The sequence below is a fragment of the Carassius carassius genome, chromosome 7, assembly GCF_963082965.1.
Source record: "Carassius carassius chromosome 7, fCarCar2.1, whole genome shotgun sequence".
Lineage (NCBI taxonomy): Eukaryota > Metazoa > Chordata > Actinopteri > Cypriniformes > Cyprinidae > Carassius > Carassius carassius.
This window is the reverse complement of record NC_081761.1, coordinates 34,663,888-34,680,084: the sequence shown is the minus strand read 5'-3', so window position 1 is coordinate 34,680,084 and position 16,197 is coordinate 34,663,888. Positions and strand designations below refer to the sequence as shown.

The window sequence follows — 16,197 nt, the reverse complement described above, 5'->3', positions numbered from 1 at the left end:
AGTCAGATGTGTGTGTGTGTTCTGGTCTCTGTCAGTGTGCGATGGCTCAGTCGTGTGTGAAGCTGTTGTGTGAAGATCCAGCGTTTGGAGAATACATGAAATGCATCCTGATGGACGAGAGAAACTTCCTCAACAACAACATCGCCTACTCCTTCCTCACCTGCTTCTTACATAAAGTAAATACTCCTCTAGTTCTCATGCAGCTTTACTGTAATCATGGGTTCATCTTCTCCAGTTCTGAAGTAACCACACGACTCTCTTGCAGTCTGAAACTTGATTTGTGTGTGTGTTTAGGTGCAGGTGCAGGTGTTATCTGGCCAGAGCTGCTCGAATCTAGTCAACGTGTTGGTGACCAACCTACTGAACGAGTACCACAGCCTGCAGCCTGAGCTGACCAATCAGAGAGCAGAGATGAGCAAGACCAGCAGCCTCCTGAACGCAGTCAGTACAGCTCCTCCTCACATCTCAGTCAGCGCTCCAGTGCTCTTTATTCATCCGTCTCTCTCTGTGTCTGTTGAAGGATCTGCGTGCGCTGCTGCTGGTGCTGTCGGTTTACGCCCCTCAGCAGCTGGACCCTGCTTTAGGCCCCGCTCTACAGGAGCTGCTGTCTAAATGCAGACTGTGTCTGCAGCACCGCACCACATTAGAGAGAGAGGCCAAGGAACGCAAAGACAAAGGTGTCAATACAAGCTCAAATACACCTATATCACTGCCATGCATGGCTTTGAATTATTACAAAATATATAATACATTATATTAATAATTTAATTAAATAATATAATTATTAATAATAATGTTATTATTTTACATTATTTTTATTTATTTTGAAAAATGGTAGCAACAGCTATGAGTACAAAAAATTAAGAATGTATTTCTTGTACATCATGGCTTTGAGTAATTTTATTTAAAATAACAATAATAATTTATTATTATTATTATTATGTAGTTTATTTATAAAATCTTAGTAACAACTAGGGGTACAAAAAGGAAAAATATTTTCTTGAACCTCATGGCTTTAAACTATTTTATATAAAATAATGATAATAATGTATTATTATTGTTATTATGCAATTTATTAATATAATAATAATAATATTATTATTATCCAATTGATTAATAAAATGTTAGTAACAGCTAAGAGTACAAAAAGTATTTCTGAAGCATCTTCCAAATGACCAAAAGTACATTTTAAACAATAAAAAAAAAAAAATTGAGTACCCTGCAAAGAGCAAGTATCATGATAATTAAAAAAAAAAGTATTTAAGTATTCAAAAATAAAATAATTCATTAGATATTTGTAAATAAGTATGATTTAAAAATAAGTAATTTATTATTTATAATTTATTTATAAATAATAATGGTAGTAACAGAAGTACTTGTACACTATGATTTTGAATTATTTTAAATACCATATATATATATATATATATATATATATATATATATATATATATATATATATATATATATATGATATATGATATTTTTTATTAGATATATATTATATTAGAATTGTTGAACGACATATGTGTGTGTACTGTGTATATTTATTATGTATATATAAATTGGATGTTTGTTTGGTGACGTTTTTTTTTTTTTTTTTTTTTTTTACTTTTTACAAATTACCAGATGTACATTTTAAACAGTAATTACATATTGTAGTAATGCATACTTTTAAAATAGTATTTTTAAACAGAAGTAATAATAATTACAGAGCACTTTGGAAGGTAAGGTTAAAGTACCTAAACACTTTGTGACTCAACAATAATTACACATTACAAATAGTCCTAAAAAGGCCTAATTTTTAAATCATGATAATGATCATATTTAAGTGGGTGTTACTCATAATGCATCACTGGGTGTGTGTTGCTTCCTTTTATTCCTCTGTCTGTCTGGCAGTGGAAGAGGAAGGAGTCACTCCAGTGAAGCGCCGGCGGGTGAGCAGCAGTGCTGACGATCGGCCGGCTGACAGCAGCGTTTGCCCTCCATCTACTTCCTCCCCATTGGCTCCCTGCTCGGAGCAGAACGCCGAGCCAGGGGAGGCGTTAACGCCCACCAGCACTTCGGACAATGAAACCCGAGACTCCTCCCTCATCGATCCAGGAGTGGAAAATGACCCGCCCTCTCCTGACAGCGCTTCCCTCGAGGAGAAGAAAATGGATGTTTCTTCATCATCAACCTCATCTTCGTCATCCTCCTCCTCCCTTCCCGAAGCGTTCGGCCGAACAGACGAACCTCCACAGCAGATAGCTGTAAGAGAGGAGGAGGAAGAGGAGGATGGGCGGAAGGAAGCGCAAGAGCAGGAGGCGGAGCCAGAGCGGGAGGAAGTGCCCTCCACTTCCTCCTCCTCCACAGACTCTGTGCTTTTACTCTCCAGCCTACCGGATTCTGCCGAGGGGCGGAGCTGCTCACTCCAGGAGGCGGAGTCAGGCAGGTGTGGCCACGCCCTGGATGCTCTGGAGATGCTGTCGCGCACAGTTGAGGCCACTATCGCTGTGGTTGCCAAACTTTCAGATGGAACGACATGCCCCTCGGCTTTGTGACGTGAAAACGCATTTCACGTTTTTCCGTTCGCCATGATGTTCAGTTTTGTCTTTTTACAAGTAATTGAAGTCCAACTTTTTTTTCTCTCTCTCTTCCCGCCCTTTGGCCTCGCTCTTCATCTGTTTCATGTTGCAACACAAAAAGTTCTGTTTCTAGATCCAGAAAACTGAGCTTTGTATTAATTTAACAGAACGAAAAACCAACTGAAGCATCTTTTTGTCAAAAGGGCAGTTTTTTTCTTTTTTAAACCGTGATTTTGTTGGTTTCTTTGTTTTGAAGTGGTTCGTTTTCGAGACTGCAGTGAAACAGGGAAAAGGTTTACAATGTTTTAGTCCCATCAGTGCATAATTTAATTTGCGTTTTTATTCGCGTGTATTATTTTTATTATAACAATTGTCATCTGTGCCAGTTTTGTACTTACACATGTGAGGCTGAGACGGCCTTGCTGTGTTTTTTTTCTCTGTGGTGGATATCAAAAACTATGTTTACTTTGTATATTGAAAAGAGAGAACGAACCACAAGAACCTTGATTCTGTTAAGAATCTTCTAGATGTTGCCTGGCTTTGTAAATGAGATGGTAAAAAAAATATATATTTCTGTAAGATATATGTATACAGTATATATCCATTCAAGGGCAGTATACTGTATATATAAATCTACTGTGTATATATATAAATATATACCTACGTTGTGTATATAGAAACTTATGGTGCTCTTTTCAGGCTCAGAACATTTATGGCTGGAATATTGCACATTTGATGGAACAGTTGGAGCTCTATTTTATTTACCGAAATACATTCCATAATCTATTGGATGTCATTCTTCTCGTTCTCTGTATTTGATTTCTCAGTCTTTATGTTTTGATTTATTTTAATATAGGATATAACTTAATAAAATTTTAATATGATTTAATTATGAATCGAGTCCAAAAAAGCAGGTTGTCGGGTGAGTTTTTCTTTTTCTATTTCCCCTTTCTGTTGTGAGTGTAACTAGTGGCTAAGAGGGCTGCGTTCAAAATATAATACATAACGTACAATACACAATAGTGAACACCACATACTTACCTTTTTTCCTGTAAATGCAACAATAAACATTTCAGATGTTAATATGCAGCATTGTTTACCAGAAACATTTAATTTAATTTAACATTTCAGAGAATACTACTGGTTTTTATATTTTTAACGCACACAAATTATTTATTTTTTTGTAGAAATGCCTCAACATTTGACTTTCAATTCAGATGGATCTAAAAATATTTGCATATGCAACTGTTGTCTACAAAAATGTAAGTGTACAAAAAGTAGTACTATGCTTTTCTGTGCACAGCCCAAAACACAAACTGGTGTAGAGGGTGCTAAAGCTCAAACTCCACAAAACTCTTGAAGCCACAGCTGTGGATTGTCCTGTGATAAATACACACATCCTAACATTTAAAAAAAATGTAATCATTCTAAAAAGGTATTTACATCACCAAAGATACAAATTAATAGTGTTTTGATACACAACTGTAGCTGAGACGGTTAAAGTGCAAAAGCCTACTGTTGTCTGTAAGCAGGTTTTGGGACATCCTAGTCCCTTTGACAATGTTAAAAATCAAAATGCTAGGCAGCTGAATTTATATATTTCTTAAAAGAAATGAAAACATGTATATAAAAGAGACTTTTTTTTTTTACTCTTTTCTAAAAAACAGGTGAGTTTAAGACAGCAGCTTAACTGAAATGAAACCTAGAAGTGACTAATGTTGCAAATACTACATGGGCAGCAAGCATAAACGTTGATTTTATAATATATTAGTATATATAGTATATTTATAGTCAACATTTCTCTGTCTTGTCACAATACATTATGGGATTTGCTTGTATCCTTTGGAATTGCCTTTAAATGCGACTCACTATGTTAAGAAACAGAGCTTTAATAGTGTGTCCGAATTCATTTTAAAACTCATGAAGTCATATAATGACAAGTATTGAGGAGGTTTGATCCATGGGGATGATTTCAGAAGGCAGAGGTGCTGCTTCCATTTCTCAAATCTGCGTCATTTTCGGAATTCGTCTCAGGCTCACGTGTGTAACTGACATCAATCTGAAAAACAAAATTTTAAACATATATTTGTAAATGCAAACTACTTGTACTCCACTAACAGAATATTGGCTAAATTCTACTTATGAATTTGAGTGCTTTACCTCTGTACCTCTGACTTCTTCTTTTTTGCTATCAACAAAAGAAAATGCGTTTAGTCAAACATCTCAGAACAAAGCTGATGCACATTTTGTATTTGAGATCTAATTTTTAAAAAGTATGAGTGCATCTGCTCTTTGACAAAATTGGTACTTTACCTGGAAAAGTTGAAACCATTGTCAATGCTTGATTTCTTCAAGGTTCTGCCAATATTTAAGCTTTCTTCATCAGAATCTGTATCCTTCTTCATTTTCTTATTCCTGGGGCATCAAAAATAATATATAAATACAGCAGTTTCTCCACTTGAAAAAAGTTTAACCCTAAAAAATGTGTAGTCATTTTGAAAAATGTTTGAAGTCAACATAAGGTTTAATCAGTATGATTTTTGATATGCGAGGAAAATAACCACTAATTATTTACCTAACGAGAAAAACACTTGTCACAGCGACAATTCCCACAATGCACACAGCCAGCAGAACACCGAGAACAATAAGTACTACTCCACTGGAATCTTCAGAATTGGTTCCAGAACTATCCTCCACTTTGAATTCCAAATCGAAACCAAACACTTTCTCCAGTTCCACTTTTAAAGCATTGTGATTACTCTGCAGTTTCCTGTGGGAGTCGGCACAATTCAGATCCCTCAAACTCACATCTTGTAAAGTGCATAGACTTGTGCTACAATGGAAACCTAGTAGGGTTTAAAAGCAAAAAAATAATTCATGAATATATTGCATTTCTAACTTACTCTTTGACCTCCGTTGCTTCAATGACAGCACCACTGGTATCCATCGCAACGAAGCTGATGTAAGTCTTGGCTGTAGATTCTCGAAGAATGGTGCGCATCTCAATCCCATCCTCAGCTCTCACACTGAGGATTTTCACAGTCAAACCTAAAGCTTTCTTCATGGAACTGAGAAAAAACACCAATCAAACATTTAGTTTGATTTGTGAACTGCAACAAGTTTATTAAAAATAACCCACTCAAAAAGAATGATTAATTCAAGTTTGGAAAATATGCATATGGACTGTATAATGATATCTTTTGTGAAGCTTGATAGTCCAATGGTCAATGTGTATTTAATATATATATATAAATATATATATATATATATAAATATATTTCCATTTGTCTTGCAGTGAAAAGTCGGCCACATCAGGTTTGGAATGATAAATAGTGACAAAATGTGTGAATAATTTGAGCGAACATCCCCTTACTTTCTTTTCTCAAAACACAAACTGCAATGATTAAACTTCCCTTCGGTCCCCATGCAAAGTAAGCTGAGAAATGACAATTATCCTACTCACTCTTCAGTCTCCGGTATCTTTTTGTCCACTGTGAACACTGCCTGGTTTAGAGAGATGACCACAACGTTGTCACTTTTGCTTTTTTTCACTGTGATCTGTTGGTGGAAGACATGAGAGCTTGTTTTGATCCTCATGAATTTTCACTGATCTCCGTCACAATGCCTTTGGTCATTTGAAAAAGTCTTGCAAAAGCTTTCTCTTTTTTTCCCCTCATTCTCTCTCTTTCTTCTCACCTGTACTGTTGCAGTTGTGGACAGTTCATGTTTATCGGTGGCTTTAACATCTAAGGGAAACAGACCGTCCCCAACACTGGATGCGTCCAGTACATAGATTTGACCAGTGTTTGGCTCTACTTCGACCAGAGACGTGGACTTCACCAGGGAATACTGCAATTCTGAGCTCTCGCCTACATCAGGGTCTGATGCCTGAGGGGCACATGACATGTCAGCCACTTAGTAACCACAAACAATACTTGATTAATTACAATGAACAAGTTATCTTGGCTATTACTTATATACAGTTCTGTGTTCTATGTATTTTCGTTTTGCAAGGGTCTTCAATTAAGTTACTATAGCATGAGCAATATGGTTGCTAAGATGTTCTGTGTGGTTGCTATAAAAGTCTATGATATTTTAGTCTTTATTCTTCCAGTGTACCTTGGCAAACAGCAAAATAAATCTGAGTACATCCATTGCATTTACAACTGATGTCTTTGTCCTCTTTTGAATAGCACCAGTCACCTCTGAGATTCACTTACCTGGACCTTCACTATAGGGAATTTGTATGGAGTGATAGTGAAAATTTCCGCCTCATATCTTTTATTCTCAAACACAGGAGCCTCATTCACGTTCTCAACCTGAATGCTGACCTGAAAATTAAGAGAAAGTTAAATGCTAATATATATGAGACTTTGGCTTTAACATTAAGACTTGGGCCCAAAACACGTTCTTCTCGAGGATGTGAACACAAGCATTTCTAGTTACACAACTTGTCATTGCATTCTTAAATTTGGCAGAAAGTTGTTCGTATTTGCAATTAGCTACAAAAGTAAGTTATGTTTTCTCAGTGTTCCATTAAGAGATGCTATGTTCTTAAGTTATCTTTTAAAGAACAACTGCTCTGCAGGTGTTAGCTATCCCGATTGATGTTTGCATACTTGTGTAGAGTTTGTTTCCAGTTTGTAGTGAGAATAATACCATTGTCTCTGCAGTGTTTGGAGGGCTTCTGGAGTCTATGGCCTCTACTGTGAGGATGTACCACTCCTCTTCCTCCTTGTCCAGCAGTCTGAGAGCCTTTATGGTTCCTTCCTCATCCACAGAGAAGACATCTTCGTGTGTCTTGATGTTATAGCTGACTGTAACCAGTGGACTCCCTGTTAATGCCTTGACTTCCCCGACTATTGTGTCCTTAGGTTCATTCTCCTTGATTACGAAGTTGTAGAAGGAGCTCTCAAAAGCCACAGTATCAGTGAGAGAGGTAATTTTGAAGTTAATCAAGACTTCAGCTACAGAGAGAAGAAAGATTTTAGTTTTGGCACGTTAATCAGATTAGATTTGAATACTGAGGGGAAATGTACTTTTTATTTCCAAATATTATTTGCATTCATTTGACTATTACATTAACTGTTCCCTCCTGGTGGAATGACCTGACCTGCCCAACTCAATCTGAGCAGCTGAGTCCTTAGACGTCTTCAAGAACTGGCTAAAAACACATCTCTTCCATCTTTATTTTTTTACCCTATAACGCATTCTCAATCCTAATTCTATTCTTCAAAAAATATATATTTATATAATTATTTATATAATTAAAAATAAATGAAACCCCGATGTTTACTGTGTTAAGCTTACTGAGACTTATAATTCTAATTCTTATATATTGTGTAACTAGAAATGCCTTATATTTTAAATAACTATCGTCCAATTTCAAAATTAACATTTTTATCAAAAGTAATGGACAAGGCTGTTTTCCATCAATTGACGGTATTTTTAAGTGAGAATAATTTGTTAGACAAATTTCAGTTTGGTTTCAGACAACATTACAGTACAGAGTCAGCTTTGCTGAAGGTGCTGAATGATCTTTTGCTGGTTGTGGATTCAGGTAACTGCAATTTTGTTCCTTTTGACCTCAGCGCTGCATTTGATACCATTGATCATGCTATCTTGCTTGAGCGGTTGAGTAATTTGCGTAGGAATTCAAGGTACTGCATTGAATTGGTTTAAATCGTATCTTTCTGATAGAACATTTTCTGTGGAGATTGGGAATTTTTCTTCCTCTTCTATACCATTAATGTGTGGTGTACCTCAGGGGTCTATTTTGGGCCTGCTGTTGTTTTGGCTGTATTTGCTCCCTTTAGGCTCGATTAAAAAAAAAAAAAAAAAAAAAAAACAATATTCCATAGCACTTTTATGCGGATGATACACAGGTGTATCTCCCTTAAAAAAAATGGGAATAATGACATAACGTCTTTGTTGAACTGTCTCGAGGAGGCAAGAGGCTGGCTGGCAGCTAATTTTTTAACATTGAATGACTCTAAAACCAAAACTGTAGATTTTGAGGAGTGATTTTTGATAACGGCCTTAAATTTGACAAACAAATTAACTCAGTGGTCAGGAGTAGCTTTTATCATTTGAGATCTATTGCGAAATTAAAAGCATTTTTAACAATAAAAGATTTGGAGACAGTGATTCATGCCTTTATTTCATCCAGGCTGGATTATTGTAACTCGCTGTATCTTGGGGTGGCTAAGTCTTCCTTATTCCGTCCACAAATGGTACAAAACGCTGCCGCCAGGCTTCTTACTGGGACTTGAAAGAGGGAACATATTTTACCTTTTCTTGCTTTGCTTCACTGGTTGCCGGTTGAATACCGTGTCAAGTTCAAGGTATTGTTGTATGTGTTTAAGGGGTTAAATGGCCAAGCTCCTCAATATATTACAGACCTTCTCCACCGGAAATGTTCTAGATCCTTAAGGTCCTCAAACAAGTTGATACTCACTGTGCCACAGTCTAGACTGAAATTAAAAGGTGATCGTGCCTTTTCTGTTGCTGCTCCTAACAACACCTAAGGTTGTCTTCCACTGTTGATAGTTTTAAATCTTCACTAAAGACTTATTTTTTTCTCTTGTAATTTTATGATGTCCTTTTATGATGGGTTATGATGTGATTGTGTCTGCTGACGTATTTATATATTTTATATTGTCTAAACTGATTGTACAGCACTTTGATCAGCAGTGGCTGTTTGAAATGTGCTCTATGAATAAAAGTGCCTTGCCTTGCCTTGCCTTATAGCATTTGCGTATCATTGCTCTTTTGTTGGATAAAAGTGTCTGCTAATTGACTAAATGTAATATTTAGAGGAATTATGCAAATCAGACCCAAACCTTCATCAGATTGTGCTGGTGTTCCATGATCTGTCGCTATAGCAGTCAGGTTTAGCAGTGTGTCTTCTGTGACCTCGCTAAGGTCAGAGGTCAAAGTGATGTCTCCTGTTTCAGCGTCCAGTGCGACCATGGAAGAGTCTTCAGAGAAACTACAGAAGACAACAATTTCATGCCTCTGTATTAAAATGATGTCATGTAGGTAAGGTATGAAAGTCTTGAGCTGTACCTGTAGCTAATATTTGCATTGGACCCTGCATCTTTATCCGTGGCAGAGACTGTCAGCAGCAACTTTCCAACCTTGGCGTCTTTAATCAGAATGCTTCTGCTGTAGGTGTCAGAGCTGAAGACTGGAGCATTGTCATTGACGTCTGTGATACTGACCCTCAATATGGTGAGGTTCTGCAGAAAATAAACACAAGCAACTCCTTTTTAGTACAGGCCAAAAGCTCATATTTGCAATGTCTAATATCAAACTTAAGGATTGCAATTAGTAAAATATAGAAGTTTGAATATTGAAACAAAGTTGGATTCACAGTGCAATGTCTTAAATGATAGCAGCTTAAACTGGTTGATCATCTGTGCAACATAAAATTTCTACCTGTAGTTTGCTTTACATGTCATTTAGAGATAGAAAAGTATCAAATTTGATGTAAATTTATAGCAGAAGTAGCCAACCATGTTTCTGGAGGACTGCTTCAACCCTAATCAAGCACACTTGAACCAGCTAATCGAGGTACTAGTGATTACTTGAAAACAACGTTTGTTGGAACAAGGCTGGAACTAAAGTCTAGGAAGGCAGAGGCAGATTGCTACCCCTAGTCTGTGTTTTTGAAGTTGCGTGCTACAAAGTGCCTCAAACAAAACTCAAGGGAAGTGTTTCAAAGATTAGATTTTCATGAACTCTGGAAAATTAAGCAACTAGTTTATCCTTCAAGCCTGTCTTGTATCATGGCGGACAGTTAAAAAAAAAACAAAAAAAAACACGCTTCGTCTTCTAGAAAATCTGATGATCAGATCAAAGTTATTGTGACTAGAAAGTACCACTAGGTAAAATAATAAAACTGCACTGAAGTATGCTGTAAGATCATGCTAATTGTACAAAGGAAAGGAAATTACATGTCCCTGTGGTATCCCATGATCCACAGCAACAATAACCACATCATACACATCTTGTGTCTCTCGATCCAGCTCCTCATTGGCTAGTAGAGTCCCATCCTAAAAGGAAAAAGGATATAAATAATAACAATAAATAAAACCTGAACATCTGAAAATGCACTGTCATAGGTTTAGGTCCTCACATCTTTGATGCTGAAGATATTGCTGTGAGAGGTAACCGTCATGGTGACACGTTCGTTTTCTCCAATGTCGGAGTCTGTGGCTGATATCACGCACACCTCTCCAGGTGATGAGGGAGTGTACACACCTTCCTGAATCTCAATGCGCTCTGGGAGAGGAAGGAATTGTGGGTTGTTGTCGTTGACGTCCAGAACAGTGATGTTGACCTGAGCTGTGGAGCTTAAACCATCATCAGGCTGGTCTACAGCTATTACCTAAAGAAGACAATGCAAGCATCCCATTTAGAATGAATAGACATCCTGGACATGTTTTAAATAGTTTCGGGATATTTTTGTACCTCTATGATGTAATTGTCTATAGTTTCTCTATCCAAGGTGGCATCGCTCCTGAGTGATATTACTCCTTGATCAGTGATAGCAAAGGTATCACTGTCCATGATAAAGATACCTTTAGAGAACCCACCCTGATCGGAAAGGAAACAAGAGAATGTAAATCAGACAAAACAAACTTGGAGAGTTTGAAAGTTGTTCAGGTCTTTTGTAGTTTAAATTGTAGTTTGAAATGTTACATACAGTATGCCTTGTATACTTGCATGACTAAACTTTTCTGAGTAGTCAGTAGGGAATTTTTGTTAGGGGTGATCAGGGGCACTGCTCTGGTTTCTGGGCCTCCTGAAAAGCATATTGACTCAGGCCCACCTCAGAAGAAATTGTGCTCTAAAGGGATTGGATTGTGTCAGGCTGAGGTTTGTTCTGGGTGAAAGTTGAGTGTTGCTGAGAAGGTCCAAAGATGCTCTGAGTGGTTTCTATGCAGCTGCAAGAATGACGAGTCTCAGAAACCACTCAGAGCATCTGAAACTGCTTAACAGGATGTATATAGTGCGTTGCTATATGGTTGCTCATGTTTAGAGCAGATTAGATTAGGTTTTCTGGGTGGTTGCTAGAGGCATTGCTAGGCAGTTACTAAATTTTGTCAGAATACTATAAGTTTGTACAACAACCAATGCCGTTCTAGCATCTACTTTTCTTACCTCATCCTCATCTGAAACCTCCAAATACACCAGAGCAGTTCCACCTGCAAGGTTTTCATAGACGGACACGTCATACTGGTCCTTTCTGAACACAGGAGCTTTATCATTTACGTCCTCAACCCACACTGTTACAGAAACACTGCCAGTGAGAACAGGGTTTCCTCCATCTCGTCCCTCCACCTCTAGAGTGTAACTCTTTACTTTGCCATAATCCAGTTTTCCAGCTAGGCTTATGGAGCCAGACTCTTCATCAATGGTAAAGATGAGTGGTGTTGAAGAAGGCTCCTGTTTGACAATGTGATAAGTCACGATAGCATTTTCACCGTCATCTTTGTCTGTTGCCATGAGGTCTATGACATTTGTTCCTACTTCAGCATGCTCGGACACTGCGGTCTCATACTGTTGTTCAGGAAATATGGGAGCATTGTCGTTGATGTCAGTCACAGAGATGTCCATAGTGGTGGTAGCTGAACGTGACGGGCGACCCTGATCTTGGGCAGTGATCACTAAGCTGTACTCATCTTGGGTCTCCCTGTCAAGGGGAGCTGCTAGGGTTATCACTCCTGTTTCTTGGTCAACACTAAATCTCCCAGCACCTCCTAGGAGAGTGTATCGCACTTCACCATTAAACCCTGAATCTGCATCCGTGGCGTTTACGGACGTCACTTCATCTCCCACCTTGTGATCTTCTGGTACTGGGACAGTAGCAGGGTGACTTTCAAACACTGGACTATTGTCATTGATGTCCAGCACCTCAACCAAGACTGATGTCTCATCCCGGTTAGTACCATCCGATATCGACACCTGCACAGTGTAGCTGCTCTTCTCCTCAAAGTCTAGTTTGACTTTGGTCGAGAGAACACCTGTATCCTGGTTTATGGAGAACTTGTCAGCGTCACTCTCAACCTTTAAGATGACAGGAACTATAGGTTCAAGGGACAGGAAGTCAACCTATAAATGAGAGAGTCCATATTGTTCCATGGTTAGACTATTTACAAGATTTCCACTGTCTTTATTACTGTATGTGAGAACTCAAAATTGATTAACATTTAAAGAAATGCATGCTTTATTCCAAGTCTTCTGATTTTCAGTAGATAACGATTCTTCAGTACGTTCCTCACACAATGCAGTTGAATAACTTTAGAAGTCTTGGAATATAGTGCATAAGCCGTATGGACTACTTTGATGGTCCTTTTATGTCAGTAGGTTAAAGTGGATTGGACTAATGAATTGATTTTAAAGCCTCGTTTCCACTGAGCAGTATGGTTCAGTACAGTGCAGTACGGTATGCAATTATTTGGTTTTCCTTGTCAGAAGTTGTGAATAGTACCAAAATAGCAAACTGCACACAAGGGGAATGAAGCATCTCCTTCATTAGTTCTGAGATGCTGCTCATGTGTGTGGTGGGGCTTGTAGACATCGGAGTGTGCAAACACAAAAATATAACTGTATATTTTAAAATGTAATATTTTCACACACATACAAACAAGACAATGTCATGCTTTCTTCTTCGCTCGAAAATGACGTCAATCGTTACTTTCCAGCATAGACCACACTTATCAAGTAAAGCTACGGTTGGTGGAAATGCAAGCCAGATAAGGGCCAACCATCCCGAATCGTACTGTACTTGTACCGTACCGTACCGCTCAGTGGAAAATAGAGGCTTTACAGATTATTTTATATTTTTTCCTGTTATAGCACCACCAAGTGGCCAAGCTCTACCGTTTATTGCATGTGTCCTCAGACTGAGAGCCCATACATAAGTGTACCAAGTCTAGTGAAAATATCTTCGTTTTTTTTTTAATTCAGCAGACTATTATCATCATCAAAGGCTTTTATATCAGTTACAGAGACAGTGCCTTGGAAAATAAGCTCTTATAAGATAATTGTTTGTGCTGTAAGGACCTTCACAATATCTGCGTCTTCCTGATCCTCATCTACTTGTCCCTGGTAGGTGTCACGAAGGAACTGAGGATGAGACTCTCCAGGTGCCTTGACATTCACAATTGCAGCAGTTGATCTGCTTATAGCACCCCCTAATAGTATGAAAAGAAAGTGCAGTGGTTTTTAAGCCAAAAGTAAAGTTTCCACAGCCATATTGGCCTACATCAAATGTCTGCCAAAATACTTAGATCTGAAAACTTACCATCTTTTGCAGTCACATAGAGTGCAAACTCAAGGATTGTATTGTCCACCAGGTCAATTTGGTTAATTAGTGTAATCTCCCCATTATTCTCATTAATTTCAAAATGACCTCTCTCATTTCCAAACTCAATGGAGTAGCTGATTTCCCCGTTTGGACCTTCATCCAGGTCTGCTGCCTCGACCTAACATGAAAATGTATGTATGTTTAGTTAGTATACAACTTCTTTCCACCGTTTATGGAAAAGTAGTTATCTTATAATGACATTATGGTTCCACAATCTCTGAAAATGTACTAAAATACTGATTGTGCTGGGAAACATTTAAATGACTCGACAAATCAATGATTCATCACCTTGACAACCTGCATTCCAACAGTCTGGTTGCTGAAAACTTTGCCCTCATACGAGGAAGTTGTAAACTGTGGACTGTTGTCATTCTCATCCAGCAAGGTAATGGTCACATCTGCTGTTGCTTTGCTGCTAGAAGGAGGGTTTTCTTGTGCTTCAACCTTTAGATTTTGAAAACAAAATTGGTGTCTCATAATTTTTCATTGCACAATATTCATATTTATATTTAATGATAAAATGAGCCTTATTATTACTTGAAAACTGAAGCTAGCTGTGGTTTCTCTGTCTAGGTCCCCTGAGCTTTTCACCCGAATTATTCCATCAGGGCTGATTGAAAAAGGGACAGTCTCTGGAATAATCCGGATTGTTCCCACAAATCCTCCCTGGGATGAAAGAGGTCACTTGGTAAATTATTTTCTCAGTTTTTATTTTATTTGTACAAACAGACAGCAAGGTTTTCAGGAACAGTACCAGGTCTAGATCAGTGACTCTAGTCTGAAGCACAAACTGGTCCTGTGGTGAATTTTCCAGAATAGACTCTGTGTATTGATCCTGGTCAAATTTGGGCAGGTTGTCATCCATGTCCTTAATGGTGACAGACACCACAGCGTTTGCTGTTTTACTGACATCATCCTGCTGAGCTGCCTGTTTTTACAATGAAACATTGATGAGAAAACATGAAGAATCAAAATACTGAAATCTCTTCAGATTCATAACATCAACGTTTTAAATGAATGTCTTTAGAAACGTCTTATACCTGTATGTTAACTGTTATCTGGTCAATTTCCTCTCTGTCTAAAGCTGTCGTCACAGAGATGACGCCACTGTTTCGATCAATTTCAAAGTTGCTCTGATATTCATTTGGAAAGACTGGAACAAGAATGTGGGTATGTGCACTTTATTACCAGAAACTTAATTAAGAATATTCAAATGTAAGTATATTATTAGGGGTGTAAAGTACTTGTTTTATCAATTGCTTTTTACAGTGTTTGACTGTTGTTTGGTTGATTTTTATATCCCTCCATATTATCAGACTCAAAATGAGTCTTATGTGTTGTAAATCTTCTGTTAACAGTACCTGCTGTTATGCTGTAAACGACTGGCTCGTTGATGCCTGTGTCACCATCTTGAGCTTTTATTTCCTCAGGAGTGACGTCTGACAATTGTCCTGCCTGGAAATGAACAGAAAAGAGGGTTTATTTTGTGTGCTCAGAGGTGTTTTAAGAATTGGTCTTCTCTCCTCATTGTTTACCTGGTTTTCCTCAATAGATGCTTTATAGAGACTGTGATCAAAATAAGGGTTTAGATTGTCAAAATCTTCAACCGTTATTGTAACTGTTGTTGTGTCACTGAGTCCTTCCTTATCCTGCAAAGACACATTGTGTTGTGTTACTGTTTTATATGGAAAAAAGCAGCTTGGACATTCTGCTAAACATTTTGGGTTCCATAAATGAGTTTCCTTTTTGTGTGGACTATTTCTTCAAAGAATAGACTACTAGAGAAGCACTTTGAAGTTTAGTAATCAAAGTAAGATGGATGCATAGGTTGTCATTGGTTTTGTTTTTACTTCAGCTTTCACAGTGAAGATGTACTGTTGAGCATTGTTGTAGTTCAGACGTTGTTTCAACCTGATGTTACCATCACCTCTCACTTCAAACTCATCTGGTACTGGAGGCTGTTAATAGAGTGGAAGTGACCAATTAAAATGAGGATATGGACACAAGTTGAGCTTACATAGCGGTTGCACAGTGCAGCTTATTGTATCAAATTCATGAGAGTTGTTCATGGCTCACCAGTATAGAATATGTAATTCTGTTGTTTTCTGGAGACACATCTGCATCGTCAGCCCTCACCCTGAGCACATCTGAATCCACAGTCGTCGTCTGGAGCAAAAAACAGGGTTTACTAAGAGATGTGAGATCACTCAGTGACCAAACACACTACAGCTGTATGGAGACGTGACATTAAAC

At 37.9% G+C, this 16,197-nt stretch overlaps 2 protein-coding genes across 6 annotated transcripts in view; one reads left to right on the top strand and one right to left on the bottom strand.

Moving 5' to 3' along the window:
• Positions 1 to 3,463, top strand: part of LOC132144029 (ubiquitin carboxyl-terminal hydrolase 34-like) — a 66,084-nt gene extending 62,621 nt beyond the window's left edge. For both annotated transcript variants that reach the window (XM_059554741.1, XM_059554742.1), the window contains exons 74-77: positions 36 to 176; positions 295 to 441; positions 521 to 677; positions 1,900 to 3,463. In XM_059554741.1, the coding sequence (XP_059410724.1) occupies positions 36 to 176; positions 295 to 441; positions 521 to 677; positions 1,900 to 2,543 (1,089 nt within the window). In that variant the 3' untranslated portion in view covers positions 2,544 to 3,463. The remainder of the gene's footprint in view (positions 1 to 35; positions 177 to 294; positions 442 to 520; positions 678 to 1,899) is intronic.
• A 514-nt stretch (positions 3,464 to 3,977) lies between these two features.
• Positions 3,978 to 16,197, bottom strand: part of LOC132144030 (protocadherin Fat 1-like) — a 101,914-nt gene continuing 89,694 nt past the window's right edge. For 2 of the 4 annotated variants that reach the window (XM_059554746.1, XM_059554744.1), the window contains exons 16-30: positions 11,736 to 12,686; positions 11,043 to 11,168; positions 10,708 to 10,959; positions 10,526 to 10,624; positions 9,636 to 9,808; positions 9,410 to 9,558; positions 7,227 to 7,534; positions 6,788 to 6,898; positions 6,264 to 6,455; positions 6,031 to 6,125; positions 5,471 to 5,635; positions 5,143 to 5,337; positions 4,881 to 4,982; positions 4,728 to 4,755; positions 3,979 to 4,626 (exon numbers count right to left, since the gene is read on the bottom strand). In XM_059554746.1, the coding sequence (XP_059410729.1) occupies positions 4,540 to 4,626; positions 4,728 to 4,755; positions 4,881 to 4,982; positions 5,143 to 5,337; positions 5,471 to 5,635; positions 6,031 to 6,125; positions 6,264 to 6,455; positions 6,788 to 6,898; positions 7,227 to 7,534; positions 9,410 to 9,558; positions 9,636 to 9,808; positions 10,526 to 10,624; positions 10,708 to 10,959; positions 11,043 to 11,168; positions 11,736 to 12,686 (3,033 nt within the window). In that variant the 3' untranslated portion in view covers positions 3,979 to 4,539. Of the gene's footprint in view, positions 4,627 to 4,727; positions 4,756 to 4,880; positions 4,983 to 5,142; positions 5,338 to 5,470; positions 5,636 to 6,030; positions 6,126 to 6,263; positions 6,456 to 6,787; positions 6,899 to 7,226; positions 7,535 to 9,409; positions 9,559 to 9,635; positions 9,809 to 10,525; positions 10,625 to 10,707; positions 10,960 to 11,042; positions 11,169 to 11,735; positions 12,687 to 13,640; positions 13,772 to 13,881; positions 14,063 to 14,232; positions 14,389 to 14,481; positions 14,611 to 14,698; positions 14,873 to 14,984; positions 15,098 to 15,305; positions 15,400 to 15,479; positions 15,594 to 15,794; positions 15,903 to 16,020; positions 16,111 to 16,197 lie in introns of all 4 variants that reach the window. The other 2 variants (XM_059554745.1, XM_059554747.1) reach the window with 2 other exon arrangements.